Source organism: Typha latifolia, chromosome 3, assembly GCF_019914945.1.
Source record: "Typha latifolia isolate L0001 chromosome 3, TyphaL0001v2, whole genome shotgun sequence".
In the NCBI taxonomy this organism is placed as follows: Eukaryota; Viridiplantae; Streptophyta; class Magnoliopsida; order Poales; family Typhaceae; genus Typha; species Typha latifolia.
This window is the reverse complement of record NC_133088.1, coordinates 7,773,569-7,794,937: the sequence shown is the minus strand read 5'-3', so window position 1 is coordinate 7,794,937 and position 21,369 is coordinate 7,773,569. Positions and strand designations below refer to the sequence as shown.

At 35.3% G+C, this 21,369-nt stretch overlaps 1 protein-coding gene across 2 annotated transcripts in view; it reads right to left on the bottom strand.

The window, feature by feature from the left end:
* LOC140784464 (probable cleavage and polyadenylation specificity factor subunit 1) overlaps positions 1 to 21,369 on the bottom strand; it is a 64,497-nt gene that overhangs the window by 17,024 nt on the left and 26,104 nt on the right. The window contains exons 11-23 of one of the 2 annotated variants that reach the window (XR_012108271.1): positions 20,425 to 20,559; positions 19,251 to 19,379; positions 18,996 to 19,073; positions 12,804 to 12,944; positions 10,573 to 10,667; positions 6,554 to 6,750; positions 3,983 to 4,770; positions 2,435 to 2,515; positions 2,278 to 2,343; positions 2,107 to 2,184; positions 1,665 to 1,895; positions 1,335 to 1,466; positions 1,034 to 1,200 (exon numbers count right to left, since the gene is read on the bottom strand). Coding sequence is in view for 1 of the 2 variants with exons in the window: in XM_073131885.1 (XP_072987986.1) it covers positions 1,034 to 1,207; positions 1,335 to 1,466; positions 1,665 to 1,895; positions 2,107 to 2,184; positions 2,278 to 2,343; positions 2,435 to 2,515; positions 3,983 to 4,770; positions 6,554 to 6,750; positions 10,573 to 10,667; positions 12,804 to 12,944; positions 18,996 to 19,073; positions 19,251 to 19,379; positions 20,425 to 20,559 (2,325 nt within the window). In the remaining variant the exon portion in view is untranslated. Of the gene's footprint in view, positions 1 to 1,033; positions 1,208 to 1,334; positions 1,467 to 1,664; positions 1,896 to 2,106; positions 2,185 to 2,277; positions 2,344 to 2,434; positions 2,516 to 3,982; positions 4,771 to 6,553; positions 6,751 to 10,572; positions 10,668 to 12,803; positions 12,945 to 18,995; positions 19,074 to 19,250; positions 19,380 to 20,424; positions 20,560 to 21,369 lie in introns of both variants that reach the window. The other variant, XM_073131885.1, reaches the window with a different exon arrangement.

Genomic DNA, 21,369 nt, shown 5'->3' with positions numbered 1-21,369 from the left:
TATGATTACATTATATGAATCACTTGCGATTCGTATTCATTCTTAGTATAATACTTCTTTTATTGACTCACGTTATCCAACACATGAATTACTCTTTGTTTGGTATTCCCTAATTTAGGGTAGAATCCATTCGTTGAGCCCCTTGGCTCATGACACCTTTTATTTTATAAACCTTCAAGTATGGATCTTAATAGCATACAAAAGACTTTGAGTATCCTACATTCCTATCCAAGAAATGTGTTAGGAATTTAGAATGCATAGATGTTAGTCTGTATGCGGTGATGGAGTTTCTGTTCGCACTTAGCAGTTGGTTTTTTACTTTTTTGTATCATTTTATACCAGATGATAGTTTGTATGTATTTTACATACAAACTTCTACATATATGTGATTGATGTACTCTTGACTGTGGTCTGTGTGGGACCCACTTAATATTATGGCCAAAATGCTCTGATATAAGGTATGTACAACAAATTTTTATGGAGATTTTGAGTACAGATTTGGGTGATGCCACCCAAGTTGTCACATCTCTGTGCACGCCGTGGGACACAAACGTGCATTGCCAAGGGAACTAGATGAACACTTAAAAAGAGTAGCATTGCACTGATTTACCATGGTTCAAATTTAGTCTTTGATATCACTTGTGAGTTATAAAGATCAACTAGAGCAGGATGGGCTACCAATATGTAGTTAGAACTTAGAACACAATATATTGAATATACTGAATAAGTAGTTAGAACCTCCGAGTTCTGTGGCTTTTTGCTCAATTATTTTGCTGATCAGTAAAATAATTGGATCGCATCAGTAGTCAGTTTACTCGTTTAATGGTCTGACCTACCAGTGTAGAAAGTTCGGACAAACAAAACTAGATAGCAACAGCTCTCTTATATATGGTACAAGTTTCTCTACTTAAGGATAAATTTGGAAATTTGATATTTGATAAAGTGATCAGAAAAGTTAGTCATGAAAACACCCACAACTAATGATAATAATGACAAAATTTTCAAGGGAAATTTGGAAACCAAAACTACTCACAATGTTCAAGCTCACAACATGCAATGGAGCATCATAGAAAGCAACACCATTCAATTCTGAGCCAGTCCACCTATGCAAGGTGATCTTTGGACCAGATGCTATCAGCAAGTGGCCTTGAAGAGCTGCTAAAGCTGAGACAGCACCCTTTAGCTCCTTTGAATAGACCTCTGAAACCTATTAATTAGTATCATAAGAGGTAAAAGAAACAATGAAAGAGAAAACTAGAAAGACCAGTACAGGTAAGAGCTAGCACTGGCAGGAAATTTTGAAGAAAAATTAAAATACATTTCATATGTCGTACCAAATTTTGGGATATTTCAGCATTTTTGACAAATGTATACAGCAACACTCTTCCTCGAGCAGCTACATCCTCTCCTTGTACATAAGCAGTCCCAATGGCCATAAGAGTGTCATTTTCCTTTGTTGTTGTATTCTGAATTTACAAGATGTTATAAGATAGGTATTAACATACAATAACAGTAATCCAATTCCAACCTTAAAAGTATACATGATATATAAAAGAGTTACTATTTACCATAAATAGTGTTACTAAATAGTGTTACCAATCTGAAAGATACAACAGAGAGGAAAGATAATGTTGTGGGATGGAAGACCCATATACAACACTTACATATAAAGTAACAATGCGTACAGTGAGGGCATTTTCCGAAGTTTGCATTGCAATAGTAGCCTTAGTCTCCCAATGTCCACCAGATTTCTCTGGCTCCATAATCCGTACCTCGAATTCATCAATACAGTAAGTCTTTTGCATGTCATCTGAATTAATGCTCTCATTGTCTGGCTGATGACCCATTTCTTGATCAACCAGAGAAGAAAGAACCTGGTTTAGAGGTCGAATAACCTACAGAAACAGGAAAATAGCATTCTTAGATGACATTATGTAATTATTTGGCTTTGATATCATTATGTGTAACATTTCCACATCTTATCAGGATCAGCTCAAAAGAGGGCAAACAGTTTCGCAGGTATCAACAATTCAGGCAGACATCATGATACTCTTAATCAAAAGATAGCTAATAATGTATGTCGTCATTCTAAATGCATATACTTACAGGAACAGATAAAATAAGTGGATACAAATTCTTTTCAGCATAGTATGTGACCTGATGCGGAGTGCCCATCAAAGGTATCTACCAAAATGTGAAAATTAAACAAATAAATTAATCTCAGTGCACCAATTTACAATTCAAAATAGGGAAAGAGAACATAGCTGCTGATTTAACCTTCTGAACTGGCCAGTAGTTGTCGTAGTTACATATTGAAGGAAGCTGACATATTTTCAGATAACCCTATAGTGAAAACATTGCATTCAGTCAATTTTCTGTTCCTTATTATAGACATATACGAAGATAATGGAGATGAACTCAAATAAACATTTACCTGTGACGTTACATATATAAGTCCATGATTGCAATTTACATTGTGGAGAACTGTAAAGGCTACTATTGAACCATCACATAGCTGCATATTATTGTAAAAGGAAAACAGTAGGAATAAGTAAGAGAGGTAACCAGCTTGAACATTAGGCAAGGAAACTTTCCCAGATTACAATATCAAACTCACAATCTAGTAAAAGCCATACTTGGAAGATCTTAAATCTAGCAACCAACACTCTTCAGACTATTTAGAAGAAAAAAATCTGATAAGAAAGCATAAGTTGGTCTAACTTTCTTGGATTCCAAGATTTGACAGTTGAAGGATAAGCATTAATTTATATCAACTACATACAAATTAACAAATATGAATCATATAATTTTCATGGATAAAGCAGCTTCAAAGACAAGAATACAGGATACATTCTAGTAAACAAACTTGGATCACACAGTAGGCAAAATATCTCTATTGCACTATGATGAGAACCTGAGCAGCAATTTAAACTTGCAGACAGCATAGAAATGAATGGAGTTTTACTACATCAAGAGCCTGTATGAATTTTAAAATTAACTTAATAAATGTTTTTTTAACATTATCCTGTAATAATAAGAGCCACAAGCATGCTTACATATGAGAAAATTCAACACTGAGGCCACAAATTTCTTAAAATTGAGAACCAAGCAGTACTTGATTGTCAAGTAAATTATCTACAAAGTTCCAGGCTTAAACATTTTGGTGAAAAAGGGAGATATACCATCAACAAATGGTGAGTGGTTGAACCGTTAAGTGACCTATTGAGTATTAAACTAGATTCCAGATCAGAGATAATACAACTTATTGATTGTTGGATAAGCCAAGAATAATATTTTGTCCCTGGTGTATATTAATTTTTCTAGATCCAGGAGCTAGGAAATCCGAGTATCATTATTGTATTCCTATAATTCCAGCTGTGACAAAGCATCTTTTAAGACCATTTTGTCTTTGAAACATGTGTCCTCTCTTTCCAGCTCTGTAGGGACAAAACTCCTTGGATCATTTCCCACCCTTGTGGTACTATCGAACTCTTAATGAGTAAATCCTCTCTAGAATATTATTTTCTAAGCCACAGTACATAACTTCTCCAGAATACAACTGTTTCCATATTTTGCTTTTCCAGCTAATTTCGTACCTAATCATGATTACTAGTCATACAGATTTCCCAGAGGTAATTTTGAGCATTAGAAATGCTCAAATCAACATGAAAACACCATTTATCTGCTTTACAAAGTGGCATAGAGTTTTCTAAGAACAACTTTTTCCTGCAAAATCAAGTCTATTTCATAATAGATTCCATGCATTGTGTTACATCATCTTATCTCGTGTCATTTTTGCTCTTCCTCCTACACAACAAAAAACCAATTGCATGTTCATTTCACAACAGAAAAAACCTAGCATAAACACAGAATAGCAAGGGACAGGATGCAAGCTCAACTAAAGAGTATAACAAATGTGTGCCAAATACAATATTTTTATCCCCATCATTCAGCCAACAAGAAGCAGAAAGTAATCTCATACCTGTGGATGTACCCGAAGCCGTTCCCTACAGAGCATAAACCATGCTGGTCTTGAACCACTAAGGAATAAACCCTGATAACCCCCAACATTCTTGAATACTGTAATTCTTGGCCGAGAAAAATTATTGGATGTTTCTTCTCTTGTACTGATATCAACAGAAACACGACCAAATCTCAAATTTCTAAGCCTTGAAGTGCTTATACTGCTTACATTAGTACAACTATGAGGGGAAACAGCACCTCCACCTTTTTGGGCATTTTCCAGACCTTCGTAAAAGTAAGCATGGTAGCATAGCATTGTTCCATCATTCAATATTCCAAAAACATATGGACGACTAAATTGGCCAGACCATTTTTGCATAGCAAGTTCAACTAACTTCATATCTTGTGTTGGTTCTTTCTTTATTGGGCTTTTAGTCTCTTCAGAGGTTCTTTTCATTACATCCTGAGATGTTCCATTTGAGTCTTGAATATATGTATCCACCAGATGTGTCTTTCCAGAAACGAAATTGTCCACAGAGAAAACATTTTTAAAAGCAGGCACATCAAAAATTTCCAGTTTACCATTTTCATAACAGATTAAACAATATATGTCACCATGATCATGTAATGATCCATCATTCCCATCAATTGCCTCAGAAGTTCCAGTAGAAAGCCATGCATCAGTGCTTGTCTTACGAAGCCATGGTTCTGGTCCTTCATCATGATAGAGTGTGCATGCAGACACTGATTCGGTTGAGTTTGAAAATATAGCTGGGACACTAAGAGAAACAGTGCAAGTGGAGGGGTCTGCCAAACAAAGTGCAATGACAGGTGCTCATAAATAGCCAAATTATTGAACACTTAATCAAATAAAAATAAAAATAAAATAAATGTATTAAGAGATGGAAGGAAAATTGGAGAATAGCTATAAGACCAAAAATATTTTGTGAATCAGGATGTTGAGCAACTAGATATAGTAAATGCGAAAGTTGACCGTCACTGAATTTAGGACGATCTTGATGTGGATGCATGGAGTTACTAGAACGGCTCTGGTAAACACATGTTCGGGTAGGATCCATGTAGAAGCTTCCTTGAGAGGGAGAGGAAAGACCACAACTATCATGGAAGAAAATAGTAAAACAGACACTTTGGCACTTGTTACAGATTGAATAGAGATCAAAAGAAAAAGACCCATGTAACCAGCCCCAAAGAGTAGAGAACCAAGGGACCAAGGCTTCGTTATTGTTATTGTTATTGTTATTGTTATTGTTATTGTTATGGGTTTTATATTACAGCAAGAGAATGTAGTACAGTTATTTCCATAGTTTCAGAAAACATAAAAGCAACAACACCAAAGTATTTATACCAAGATTCTTCAGCGATTGAAGCCGGTATCCTTCAACATATATATAAGACATCTTCTGGATATGAATCAATGTGATATTTGTTGCGTACTTAATTGTCATGACCCAAATATTTATTTAAAGATACAGTTTTGGTAAAACCAAACACAGATAAAACTATACTTCTAGGATCCTTCTTGAATACTCATAATGGAAGGACAAGTTCAATAATGTCAAATTCAAGAAAATCTTTCATTGTTTATTTAAGCACATTAGGGGGATATTTCTAACTGATGTATAAATCACCTGACAATATGTATTGGGTGGCACATCTCGTTATAATATGAAAACCTTATTGGGTACAAGAAGAGGAGAGAGAAAGGGAGAGGGAAAGAGGATTTAGTGACATGACCGACAAGGTCGGCTAGTGAAATACTGACAGTGATATAAGGCAAGTGTCTCAATACTTCCTCACGCCAACCCATATAGACCATACAATTAGGTATTAAGATTATCTTAGTTCAAAAAGACCCGATTTAGAGATTCTTTCATCGCTATTGATACTCCTTTGCTTCTATGCGCTTGATTTATTTACACTTCAAATTTTGAATATCAAAGAGAAATTGCAGTTTTCTCCAGGTTATTTTCCATAATTTGAAAACTCAAGAAAGAAATAGAGAAAATCAAGTTAGAATTGAATTGATGCATTATTCAACTAAATACCAATTTCTACGAGAAATTGCATGTGTTGCACCAATATATAATACTAAAAGACTTGAATTTAGCCCTAAAAAGATATAAAGGATGTTTTTTGGGCATATCATTCAATGTGGCATTTCTGGTACATCAGTTTGACACGGCACATCCAACAAGATGTATAGTGCCAAGCCAAGCTCAGCATGCCATGTGCCTCTGAGATGCATGCAACAAACAATGTCCATGCAACATTGCAACCGTATTGATCAATTATACTTCATATGGGTAGCACACCAAATGAAGAAATTTGGGCCTTCTCGCTTCTTTCTTATAAAAATCATAATTGACCTAGAAGTTGTTATGCACCATTTTTGCTCTTGAACCAAGCAGCCCCTAAGGACGTAGAAATAGAAAACACAGATAACCGTCACAATGAAAAATTCTCCTAATAAGAGAAAAGGAAATCAAAATTTTATGCAAATAAAAGAGTCTTTCAGTTAACCTATAATTGAGAAGAACAAGTTCATTAGTACTATAGTTGATTGATATACCTCCAACAAGCAGTTGAACACTTCCATCAGTCATTTTCAGCAATACATATGGATCAGCAATTGAAACAGATGCCACTAAAGGTGACTCCAGATTCGTTGCTGGTTCAGAATTATGTGTCCCAAAGTTCAACTCTTGGGTCATATAAGAACCATCAAGTATACGTGCACCCCTAGCAAAAATCTGCACAACTCGTCGCCTGTAGAATTATAATTAGCCTAGAGAATTTATACAAGAAACTTTTAGGTATAATGCACTTCCCAACAAGAAGTCTTGTGCTTCTATGATCAGTTCACATAGCAAGGGTTAAAACAATTTCTATGTAACACACCTATACCGTATAGATAATAAAGAAGAGAGAACAAATCATTCTCAAGCATAATGTGCATAGCCATCTCATTTCTTTAGTACACAATATCATAAATGTTGAGTGAATGAAAATTGGAAAATGGCAATAAAAGAAACCTCAACAAGCAAACACCATTATAGTTGCATGTTGACAACTATATGGGTTTCACAGCAAAGCTCCTTAAGATTAGAGGTATCATTTTAAGAGTAAGAATCTAGAATAGCTATTCTAGATTTTCCTTTAACAGCAAACCAAACAGGGCCTTAAGATATACCCAATGATAGCACAAGATGCTAAAAGCATCATGTTTGAAGGTACCATTTTAAATTTCTCCTTGTTGAAGAATCAAAACCCATTTAGCAAATATAAATATTAAATAATCTCAGTGTTTTGAAAAATGGCCTATAGCAACCCAGCCAAAAAAAATATAAAAATAATAGTTTTGTTTCCCTTTTCTTTTGTTTGTTTATTTTATTAATGTAAATTAGATTTAATTGGAGAGTTAATTAGTTTAATAATATATTTTCACTAACATAATTAATAGATATAGTTTTATTAATAATAATCAAATTCATATTCATTTGTATTCTTGTTAAAAATATATGCATGTGTGCATGTGTATTTTTAGCATCTTATTTATGAATAATTAATGACTAGTCAAGAAAGAGTAAGAATCACAAAATAATTATATGCTTATTCTATAATTAGCAAACTAGGGTTCTTAATAAATAAATATAAGTTAGAGTAATAACATATTAACATTAATATAATTAAATATTATATATATATATATTTGGTTGTTTAATAAAAGTATAAGGAGTAATTAGAAACCTAGTAAATTATCATATGGGTTCTAAATGGATAAAAAAACTAACTTTGTACTATTTAAATAGTTTTAGATCCTAACACTATTTTGGACCCCGTTGATACCACTTGCAATGGGTTAATGTTTGGTTAACAGAAATGAGGAATACTTGTTTTGGGTGTTCTATGATCATGTGGTGAGTAATCTTATCTCTTAGATAGTTTTTTTAAATTAGGATATATTATATATTTATATATTTATATATATACATTCCACTTTGGCTTCCAATATGTTTATACGATTCTATATACAGATGATTAATGAGCATATCATTATCATTCATTGTTAGTTGATCTTAGACATGACTATGCAAATAATGCAGAAAATTAAAAATGATTGGAAATGGATATATTATTCATATTTTATTTATTGAGTTGATCTTTAGCATAAGTATGCATATATTAGATATATAATTAGAGAATGCATTCGTTACGGACCAAATTTAAAATGATCCGTTCGTAGGATGATTATGAAAATTTAGGTGGTAGTAGCCTCACGAGATAAGGTTTTAATGGCTTTGGTTTCATGTTAATCGGATGTCTGGATGGAAAGATATAATTAAAATAATGGAACAATATCAGATTACGGCAAAATAGTAAATATCCGACGTTGTGGCGGTCATCGAAGGGTGGTGGTGGACGGCCGTAGGATAGGGTGGCTGCTAGAGGTGATAGTGGCTATGGGTTGGAGGTAGAATTAGGGTTTCTAACTTAGATCAACTCCTAAAAAGATAACAACGATCTAACGGCTACGGTAAAGGATAAGAACGATAAGTGATGCAAGGTAAATAAACTTAACTTAACTTAACTCAATATTCCTTCCATTCAATTCCATGCCTAAACAAAGAAGCCCAACCCCTTTATATATAGAGGTCGGGTACAATGTGATCCGATCTGACCCTGTTCGCATCAGCATTACATCATAGTTCTTTTGACTTCTTTACCACACAAATTCCTAAGATATATGGTTTATTATAATACTGGATATATATGATCTATCATTTAGAGGAAAAATATTAAATCTTATTCATAGGACAGTTAATAGAAAGCATGATAATACACAAATAAGTGCTAGTGATTATAGGTGCTCGGAGATTAATCTCTAAAGATGCGATTGTGGCCTAAGTCTAAGGCTAATAGTTTGTGTGCGCATAAGATATTTAGACACATGTCGTTCACTAAAACATATGTGCTGAGTTGTACTCATGTGTGAGACCAGATACTGGGTGTATAGATCTAGAGCAATCTGGACATAAGAAAATTAAGATATTTTTATGAGGAAGCCTCAAAAGTCACAGTCTAATGGCTTTGGTTTCATATGATTCCGATGTCAAACTGAAAAGATAAAATTAAAACAGTGGAGGAAGTTCAGAAGTGGACAGATTAGTAATTATCCGACGTTGCGGTAATCATCGGAGGGTGACAGACAACCAAGGGTGATAGAGGACAACCGTAAGGTAGGGTGGCTTGTGAAGGTGATGGTGGCTATGAGTTGGAGGTAGACTTAGGATTCTAAATTAGATCTATTCCTAAAATAATAAATGATTATGATTAATTTACTTCTACTCCTAGATTATCTTACTCTTACTCTTAAGATAAACTCAAGGCCAAAATAATTTCTCAATACTTGCATGCTTGGATAATAAAGAAGCCCAGCTCATTTATATATAGAGATCAAGTACAATGAATCCTACTCAAACTATGATTTGTCTTAGAGATTTACATGATTTAATTGGACTTGCATTAATAGCTTACATAACTTCACTAGATTTGCTTTAAAAACTTACATTACATAATTAGACTTGACTTAGTACTTTACATGATTTAACTAAACTTGTCTTAAGGGCTTACATAAGATATAAACATGAATTAATTAAAAGATAAATAGACTTGATTCATCGAGCCCAATGTCTTTATGATGCAATCTGATCTTATCTGATTCGTATCAATTTAGTAGTCTAGTATAATTGTCATTTAGAGTTAACAATTATAATTAAGATATCAACAAATATATTGGTTTATCATATTCGGATATACATGATTATCGAGTAGCCATACATCATATGTAGTTGCATTTAAAATTGTCATAGCTATGCTTTCTAGTTTTGGTCAATCTGGAGTCGAATCAAACGAAACGAATCGGAATCAGGAAGAGAGGTGAGAGGGAAAGAAGAAAAGATGGAGGAATAGAGAGATGAAAATAAAAATGATAAATGCCACTTCTACTATCAACAATGTTTGAATCTCCTTTGGCAATCAGAACACGCCTCTATTGCCAGTAACTAACGGAGGTTCAACTTCATGGATGGTGGTCATGTTGTAATGGGTTGATGACTTGGTATGTATTATGGAACGAGTGGATGGGTTAAGTGAGTTATGCAAAGGGTTTACGAACTACTCATATGTAAATGGGTTAAACGGATTATGTTGTGTCGTGTCACCCACGTAACAAATGGGTCATGTTCATGTTTGAAAACTGCAAGCCGATTAATAAATAGGTCATATTCATATTATTCTAAAGCTGACCCGACTCAAATCTGACCTAATCCAAACCCAACTAACCCGATTGCCACCCTAGAGAGAAGGGATCATTAAATGAAGAGCGAAAGAGAAGAAGAATATTGTTAGGTTTTCAATCAGTTTCATTTATAGATTAACCCAAAATCTGAAAACTCTCCAATCACAATCATTAAATAAGGCTCTTGCATCACTATCATTATATGGACAACTAGCAGAGCCTACAACTCTCGAGTAATAACAAGATTCTGAGAGTACCTTGAAAAGAAATATGAAACAAGAAAAGTTTACCTTCCGAATAAGTTGCCAGCCGCTATTGTACTTCCTTGTACATAATAATCAACAGTTTCTGTAACCTCTCCTAAATCATCAGCTGTCTCAAGAACCTATACCACAAAAAGACAAACAAACTATAATATCATATCACTATGAGAAGTGTATTTCTGTACCAACAGTTATAGAGAACATCAAGTCAAAAGATTTGGATGCCAAACAGGATGCTTGGTTATCCTCTAGCCTCCATGCCAAAATCTCAAAATTTACTAATGAAGAATAGAGTATAACATGGAGAATTCTACAGAGATCTTACAATTGGATGATTAATTCCTTTTAATGTAAGAAGTTTAACTATTCTATAATTATTTGACAGTAGCATTACAATAGACAGTAGTCTTCACTGTGCTCTAGCAGTACTGTTTTATAAACAGTAATGAATGATTACTTTATTGTTATTCTTTTAAGGTCTCCTCAAAAGTCCAAATTTGGATTATCCATAGAGTCCTATTAGGAGTAAAAGTTATTTCTTACAGATCAAGTTAGGGTTTCTTTATACTCTACAATAGCAATTAGAAGGCCAAAACTGTAATAACCAACATATTCATGAAAAGAAAATTTTCTTCAGCCATATTTCCTAGGTATCCCCCTCACGATTCTGACATTATAATCTTATTCTCTCTTCTCTCCTATCTTCTCTACTCTCTACTGACATCTATCGACAGTCTACCATTACATCTTAAGAGGCTAGAAACCCTTATTTTGCCCTACATTAGTTGGTATCAGAGCACAATTTCTAATCAGATAGCAATCTCTTTCCTTTATTCTAACTTTTCCTCATTCAATCATCATATTATGGGCATAGCCAAAATGATTTCTATTGAAGATGCCAAAAAACCAAGAATATTTTTGCAGACTTGATCGGATCCCTCACAAATTTGTTCTTGAGTGTACTGTAAACCAGCTCAAGAATCGAGAGCTATCTATTCAGATTTTTCTTGAAGTTGGATCACTGTAATATAAAAGCCCATATTGAAATCCAAATAGGTTACAGTGTTCAACTTTCTTTTTCCATTTTACTATACTAGATCATTGTAGCACTTTTATAACACATCATTATTCAGAAGACTACAACAGTACTGTCCACCATAAAATATAAACTGTACTGATGCATTATTTTACCAACCTTTAAGAGTCCTAGAAAGTCCAAACTTGGGTTTTCTTAGGTTATCCAAGGAATCCAATTAGAAGTAAGAGCCATTAGGCCAAAAATTGCACCAAACAATGAAGTTATGAAAAATGAAAATAAGATTTTCCTGGGATAGGTTTGCTTGTTTAACCCCATCTCTAGAATCTTATTCTCTTCATCTCCTACCTTCTCTACTCTGAGTACCCTCGATTCACTTCAATTGTACAATCCACTGCTGCATCATAGGGCAGCCATACTTTGTCCTAGATCACTCATACAGTAGTTTACATACAATGCAAAAGGAATACTACAACTAATACAATCAACACCACAAACATAAAAGGAAAATAATACGGTGGGAGAAGGAAAAGAGAAAGATGGACCTCTTACAAGTGGTTTTAATATTTTCTATTCCAACACTCCCTCGCGCGTCTAAGCTCAAGATATCTCAATCAACCCAAGACATGAATTTGAGACTAAATTGGCAGAAAATTTATATTTTAATTGTCAAATGGTTTGGTGAGATTTGAACTCAGGACCTCTTAGTCTGATACCATCAAACCAGCAAATACTCTAAAATCTTAAACAGATAGTGAACGGTGGTCTTAATCCTGTGCACAGTCACATCATATACCTTGTATGCATCTGACCACCTACTTACACCCAAAGTTGCTCTTTCCTTTTCGGGTTTCTTCCTTGTATATGTTTCCTTCCCTTTCTTTCTCTCTTCAGGAAGATGATAGGAGTATAGGAAGGCCAACAACCAAAGAGCCAAATCAGAGTTACTTTAGCAGGCCAATAACAGTTATCTGATTATGGCAGCAGATTTCCAATAATATTTCATAACTCATTTAGGATGACTGTATTGTAAATAAACCAGAATACAAGAACATATTACTAATTCAAATATATGTCATCGATACATGCTAGTGTTACACCGGTAAGCTTCCTAGGCAGAAACCCTATAAAACTTAGCAAACAAAACTAACATATGATAAAATTGAGAACCAATTCAAGCCAGCAAATAATATCTCATTCTATTTTGAAATGTTTTACTTACCATTGTCCGAGTTTCCAGACTTATTATTAAATATGCATGATATTCATCATCTTCCGCCATTATTTTAGAAGTATCAGTTCCATGACCACGTGAGCTCTTATGGTACACAGTCCATATACCTTTGCAACCGGGTAACTCTACCTGCAATTGCATGTTAAGGATCAGTTCATGTGCAACTGGTGCAGAAAGAACCAGGAGCAGAATATATGTTCATCATAGCATATGATCAGATTGCTACATAGAATTTTAGTTTTTCTCAGGAGTTCTTCTCTGTACTGGCACTGCTTCCTCCCAACAGTGAGAAATATCGTGATTGTATATGGAAAAGTAAATTGGAGATACTACGATAGAGAAAGGGTTTCTTTGTAATCAGGGAACAGGAGGATAGAAGACCTCAAATGGAACTTCAGGCACAAAATATGTATTACATTAAAGTATGACACAGTCTAGAAGATCTAAGGTATTAGGGGCACATTAATCCTTTTCTGATAAACAAATGTACATCAATGTAGATAGATGAATTAGGGGATATAACTCTAGAGTCTAGAGGGAGAAAAAAACGGAAAGCTGCAGTGAAATCTAAGAAAAAAAATGAATACTGATCAGGCTATCTTATGGTGCACAAGATAGATAACTTGTCCGAGTACAAGCATGATTAAGTAGTGCATGCATAAACAAATATTCCAGACATTAAAATTGTTGCAAACTTCATCCTTCATCCAAACATAATATGTACAATAGCAGTAAAGATGTCAAGGTACAAATCTCCAAAGTAAAGTAAATATTTGATACGTAACACAAGTTGAGAGGAAGACAACTTCAAGAAGGTGATGAGAAGTTGTTGAGATTATACTGTCTTAGAGTATCTGAATAAGTGAATTTATTGTAAATGTCTTAAATGTATTGCAACACAAAGGGAACTTCATCTGCTACTAGTAGCTGCCAGCATCACATTTGTTGCCTTATGTATTTCAAATACCAATGGGATTATGAAAGCTAGATAGTGCATTTCCATAATATGTCATCTATAGAAGAGTATTGACTTAATCATGATAGTCAAAGATCTAAAATGATGACTCATGTTAAGATCACAACTCAAAAACTTGGTCGAAACTGATACCTTTGGGATGGACCTGATCTAACTCACCTAAACTGTATAATATCAGATCTACCCAGTAGATTTCGGCTGAAATTGACGCTGCAAAACTGACGAGATGGGGCCCTGTGCAACCCCATTAATCCAGATCGATCTGATTAATTTACCTATCCAGTGACTACCAACATCATTCACTCAGCATGCTGAGGGGGAGAGGTCATGAAAAAGAAAAACACACCTTTCAAAAGAAGTCGTCAAAATTTTGACATATCAAATCTTTCATCAAATCCTGAATCAAGAATTTGAATATCTAAATATTACCCAGAACTAAAATCGCTTCTAGAAAATTAAAGGGGAAATTATAGTTTACCCCCCACTCTAGACAAAAGTAAGATCAAATTTGAAGATTCTTAATAAAGACAAAGCTATAAAAACATACATTTATTTAATATATTTATCATATCTTTGTTGTTTGAAATTCAATTAGTATTATTTTAAATATATTGAAAAGCTGATCCAACTTCTACAACTATCTTTAATGTAGTGAAAATGAAGAAAAGAGAAGAAAAAGAGAGAGACAGTGGAAGAGAAAGAGAGAAGGAATGAGAGGAATTAAAAACTGAAAATAAAATAATAAAAAAACTCATCCGAGGTTGCCGAAGGTTGAGGTCGTCGGATTTTGGTCGGAGAATGTCGCCGGAGGTCGAAGTCGCCGGAGATCTACTCGGTCATTGGTGGAAAAGGTGAGAAAGAAAAGAAAAAGAGAAAGAGAGAAAAGGTGAGAAAGAAAAGAAAAAGAGAAAGAGAGAAAAGGAGAGAAAGAAAAGAGAGAGAAGAGAGAACAAAAGAGGCAAATAGGGGGCGGGGTCCAGGTCGGATCCGAAACAGCCGATACAGCCGGCTGGTTTCGGCCAGGTTCAGGATTGGCCTTAGATAATATTGTAAATGACCTATTTTATTAAAGGTATAGCAATAGTCGAGTAAAAACATAATTTGACACATAATATGATTTAATACATTCATTAATTGATAATAGTTTAGTAACTAAAAGTTAATCCAAACATACATTTAAATGGTGCAGCTTTTAAAATCTTCACAAAGATCCTCGCTGCCAGCCTCACCTCACACCTTGAAAACTTGTTCTTAGGCTACTCCTCAAAGGTCTGTACATATTTGACAACTTTGCAATCGCCCATGTGCTTATCTCTTCTTTTGACAAGGCTTGCTTCACGGAGTGTCCTAATGAAGCTTGACTTCTCAAAAGCCAAATACCCTCCTTCAAATTTTCCAAGCCAAGCGCGCAACCTCCTATTAGAGTAGATTAGATGGGTGAAACTCTATCTCTGGTCCTCATCAACGAGCACCCATCCAATTTCTTCTCCTTGAAGCAGGGAGACCCCTCTCTCCTTTCCTTTTCATCCTATTCATCGACCTGCGCCTCCTCTTTCAGACTCAAACTTAGGCCTAGTTGATAGCTTAGCCTACACCCCTTCTCATCCATGCCCATCCTCCAGTTCGTGGACAACAATCTTATCCTTTCCTCAAAGAGCGTCTCCTCAATCCTTAACTTCAATTTCATCACTATCCTCGATCCTCATCCTCAACTACAAATTTTGAGCCATTCCACTCAATCCTCAACTTGTGCCTCCTTTGGGACCTCTATCTTTAGTTGCACGGTGGGTGTCATTCAATTAAATATCTTGATCTCCCCTTAACTAGGATTGGTTTCCCAGTCATTGACAAGTGTGAGAAGAGGCTATCAGCTTAGAAGGCTATAACCTTGTCAATTGGAGGTCGTCAGACCTATGGATGGCCATGCCAGTCGGCACGCCCCATGCCGGTCGACACGCCCCGTGCCGATCACAGAGTGTGCTAGTGGCACACCCCCATGCCGATCACAGAGTGTGCTAGTGGCACACCCCCGTGCCGACCCGTGCCGATCGGCACAGGTGCGTGCTAAGCCGTGCCGGCCCGGCACAACTATGTGTCGTTCGACCGATCGCGTGCCAGTCATTATGCCATGTGGAGCCCCTTTTTAATTTTTTTAATTTTTATTAATTAATATCAAATCAACTAATTAGTTGATCATTTAGAACGCTTGGATAAAATTTATGATAATGAGACTAGAAATGATAATGATGACAATGATAGTGATAATAACGAGACTCAGTCTACTGGCAGTGATAATGGAGATAAGGTATGCGTTCCTGTTACACAACTTTCTAAGAGAAGTATTATTTTTACAAAGGACTTGAGTTTGTAGGTAGCAGAACATCAAGAGAGGTATACCCACAAAATAATATAGGTTCATTATAACTACCATTATATCATTCACACCCACCATAACCAGAATACCCTTATTATACTCTATATCTATAATCTGCATATGTTTATGGTGTGTCTGTGCCTATCCGGTGCTGTTTACTCCCGTGCATATTCAGTATTTATATTATATCATAAGAGAATTATAAAAATTTTATTTGCATAAAAACTATGTGAGATATTACAACAAGTAATATTATTAGTGAATGGGTTTTTAAAGAATATCAATAGTATTTAATGTTAATTATTAAACTTTGATCCTCCCCGTAATTTTACATTCAACTAGATATTAATGTTAATTATTAAACTATTATCAATTAATATCAGGCATTCCGCATTCAATTATATTATAGTGTTCAATCATTAATATTAGTTTTAATAAATCCCTTCAATTATAGTAAATGTTGAATAATATTTATATTTCACTATTGCTTTATTTTTAGGGATAATAGTAATCCTACCATTAACTAGTTCATTTTTATTTATTAATTTATTGATTAATTTAATAGTAATAGAAATACATGTCCTACCAAGATAAAATTTGTAACTTACTATCCTCTTGCCTAGCAGGAAAAGATCTACCTCTGATCCTACTCACATTAGACCTAGTGCTCAGGTAGTTTAGCAAATAGTAAGTCAAGAAATATTGAACGATGATGTGGGCCGGGGTTCCTGAAGAATAGAAATAACCTTTGATTTTTTTTCTAAAATAAGTCATTTACAAAAAGAATCTAAAGATAAAGCATTATAATGTAGGTTTTAAACTTTTAGTACATATATTTAAAGTAAAAACCAAAGATTGACATATTGAAGACTCAAAAATATCTTTAAATATCCTAAAAAATTTATTAAAAATATTATAAATGTGTACCAGTGGCACACGAGGTTGTGCCATTGGCATAGTGGAGCATGCCAACCCGTGGCGCTTGGCACGCCCCATACCGATGGTGGCACGACACACACGTGCCATTGGCACAACCATCATTGGTCTGACCCTCGTCTATGCTCTTAGCTATCCTCACTTCATCTTCATGTTGGATCCAAACTGGGTCTTAAACAGGATCGATGCTCTCAAGCGAGGCTTCCTTTGGAAAGGGAATAAAAGTTTGGGCTTCCACTATCTCATCAACTGGAGAAGGTGGTGAACAAGCCAAAATTGTATGGCAAATTGGGCATCCTGAACTTGCGCCTATTTAGCTTAGCCCTGTTAAGCAAATAGTGGTTGAATTGATGCCTCAGGGCCCCCATTTCTTTGGAGGTCAATCACCCTCGAGCTCTACTACTGGAGACACGTCCCTTCAGCAATGCTCCTTTATGTGGAGAGGTGTCGTTAAATCTTCCAAGGCTTTTACTACCGAGGTCATTTTCTCTCTGACTAAAGGAAATTGAATCAAGTTCTAGGTGGATAGGCGGGTAGGCAACCTGCCTCTTTCGACCTTATTCCCGAAAGCCTTCGTCGTGTCTACTCAGTAAGGCATCTTCTTCCGGGACCTAGAAAACTTGATCATGCGGCTTCCTCTAAGGTCCTTGCAATTGAAGCTCTACTAGTGAAGCATCCATCTCCCACATCGGACTCCAACCCAATTCAGGCTCGATCTAGCCAACGCTTTCTCTATTAAGCCTTTCTATAACATCTTGAACTATGGAAGCATCCATGTTCCCAAGTCCTAAATTTTGTGGTGAACCCCTATTCTCAACAAGGTCAAGATCTTCCTTTGACTAGCAACCATGAGACGCCTACATACTAGGGAGTTTCTTGCCATTAAGGGAATTCTTTTGCCTCTCATTTGCCCTCTTTGTGACAAAGACCATGATTCAAATTGACTACATTCTCTTTAACTGCACCTTCACCTCTTCAATCCTCTCCAAGTTAGGGGCTTCGGACAAACCGAACTTGCCCAGTCACTACTAGTTGAATTAACGCAAGGCTTTCATCTCTTGCCGGTTCAGGTTGGCCGTAGACTATCTTCTTGGCTTTCTTTGGTGATTATTATGGAAGGAGAGAAATTGTGGGATTCTCAAGTCCGAGGCTCTCATTCCTTCTAGCTTTAAGATCTCTCTTTATGAGATCTGGTGCCAACAGAGCTCGCTCTTCCCCTCGACCTCTCCTATTAGCTTTGACTCTTTCTTCTCCATCTTCTCCCAGTAAGTCTTAGGGGTTTCTTTCGTCTTTAGCAATAAATTTAATTTGGGCAGGAAATCAAATTTTCTCTTTGATTCCTACATTTTAAAGAGTATCTTTTATAGATCTAACAAAATTGGACTATATCTACCATTTTTTACACCTCAAATTTTTAAAGTGTAAAACAAAACAAAAACAAAAAATCCCATGACAACCAGTATGGGTCGGCACAAGGGCATTCCGGTTCGGTGCTACCGTACCCACTAGCATGGCTTGGCATACCCCAGTATAGTGTTGTGCTAGTGAGTGTTGATTAGCATGGCCATCCTTAATCTAGAAACACCAACTAGAAAATAAAAGAAGGAAAAATATTTTAGAAACTTATACATCTTATATTTCTAGTAAACCGAAAACAACTTTTTAGTAGTGATATCCTTTGTCTTCTGCAATGCAGCACTTTGCAAAATGCATTATTTAACTCCCAGAATTATCACCACTATCACGTGATAGTTAGGCATAAAGATATTTGTATTCATTCCTTCATCCATTAAAGAGAAATAACAAATGACATGATGATAACACAAACATAAAAATACACCAAATGACAATTGCTGAAACATGTTAAGTAAACATGAAATAAAACAAATGGTACCTCAGTGATCAATTCAGGGCGAATTGATTGTTGGAGAACACAAAGAGCTCCATTCTTTCCATGACCAGAACAGCACACCTGAATGAACCATCCAAATTAACATATTAAGTCAAATTTATTTCATGAGAAAAATCTATTATAATAAGAGAATGAAGAGAGACTTTTATTGTAATGCAATAGAGAAAGATGCAAAATCTAACAGTTAGCTAGTAAATCAAACACATCAAGAAAAACAATGGAGCATGTATCACTGACCAATTCATAGTTGCTCTGTTTAGAAATTCCTGTTGCATTTGGATCTGCATTGATCCTAAAACCGTATGAAAAATCCTTCAATGGACCAACATTAATCAAGGAATCTCTCACCACAAATGAGAAGGTCTTCTGCATAACACAACAGGAGAATTTGATGGAGTACAATTTTGGAAGTACCTCACGAAATATACCAGTGACAACAACGATGCGACGACAAGAAAAACTTCCAAGGAAAACTACAAAATCTAGGGCATGTAAATACTTCTCTCTGCAAACCTACTAATGAATGTAGGAGATGTGCCTAAAGTTTGTCATGGTTGAATATTGAATAATTAACAATAGCTACAGTGCATATAACTTCACTTAATCAGTCAGATTATAACCATTAAAACCAGAGCTACAGTGCATATATCCTTGGAAGAAGAGAAAATCTAAACTTCCTAGTTCTAAATAATCCATAATTTTAAATAAGATTTTTTTTTCACAATAAAAAAAATAGTGAATCGTGGTAAGGAGGTTAATGCACTGAACCTCCATGAGAGGTTTGTGTGGCCAAAAAGAACAGAAGACAGGATTCACATTTAAGGTCTTAATACAGTTTCAGACTAAACTATGAATCCTGAACCAACCAGCTGGCTTTTGGCTTAAAGAAGGGAAAAAAAAGAACTGTTGTGGATGAATTAATGCAAACATGAGGCCTGGTAAAACTTCACTGGACTCAAAACTGATAGCACAATAGATGGCACCAGACCACACAACCAATGGGCAGACCAAAGATTAGATATGGCAATACTTGAAAAGGAAAAGATAAAAAAATGTTTTAGAAGAAACATCCACATAAAAAAATATCCATAGTAAACTTAGAAAATTGAAATTAGCGAAATTCAAGAAAAAAGAAAAGTAACTACCTCAGTTCAGGGAAACAAAAAAACAGAGAGAGAGAGAGGAAAGATAATTGGAATTTGTTCAATAAAAAAGAAAAGTAACTCCCACAGTTCAGGGAAATAAAAAATAAAAAGAGAAGAAACTTTAGAATTGAATAAAAGTGCTAACTAATTGAACTTCTGAAACCAATATTGAGTGAGTAAGCAAAGAGCATCAAAACATGATTAATATATATCCAAATTGGTCTAAATAAACATGAAAGAACCATTGAACTAAAAAAGTTAGATACCTGCACTGACTCCGAGCTGTTGGGGACAGTAGTATACAAAGAAAGTTCTTCGACGCTACTAATGTCTTGTAAAGCATCAGAAGACATCCTTCTCAACCGCTTTGCCAATGGGGCATCACCTTCAATATCACCAACCTGCTTTGACAAAATAGGTGATGACCAGAAGACGTGAAACAGAAAGGCAACTTTAGAGTTCAAGAAGTGCAACCATCAATATAAGAGAGGGAGGAGGAGGAAGGCTGACTGTTTATGAAGTGACAGAGAGGGAGGCTGAGAGAAGATGGAGTCAGAAATATGGTAGGGTTTCAGTGAGAACAAGATATCTCATGTCCATTTCATAGGTCACCATGACCCAGTAAAGAAAACAGGAGATGATGAGCAAAACAAACACTGATACATGTTAGGAAGTAGGATGACTCACTTTGAAAAAAATACTTAGTAAGAAAGAGTTTTAGAAGAAAGTGCAGATAAGGATTTCAAGACAAATTACACTCTGACTGCAGCATTACAAATAGTTCTTGCTACTATGAGTAAAGAGAGGCAGCAAATCAGTCGAAATTTTATGCCATCACAATCTTATGTAAAGAAGAATTCACAACAACAAAAAAATGGAACCCGCAGCACTTAAAAGTTGAAGTGGTACTAATATAGCGGTAATAGGATAAACAAACTTAACAAAATCAACATGAGAGCAAATGAAATGAAAAAGGTGAACAGGATCATTTTAGGGCACATAATAGCAGAATGAATAATCACAGGCACTCCACCAAAAACTAAATGGTAGTTAAGCACTTCCATATGCATTGGGAAAAAGATATATCCACACTCTACCCCATACGTATATAGGATAATAAGATCTTTAAACAGGACTGCACTGGCCATCTTTCCAACATGGGTTTAAGCTGTTGCAATCATACAAAGTATGACTTTTCAAATGAAACTATT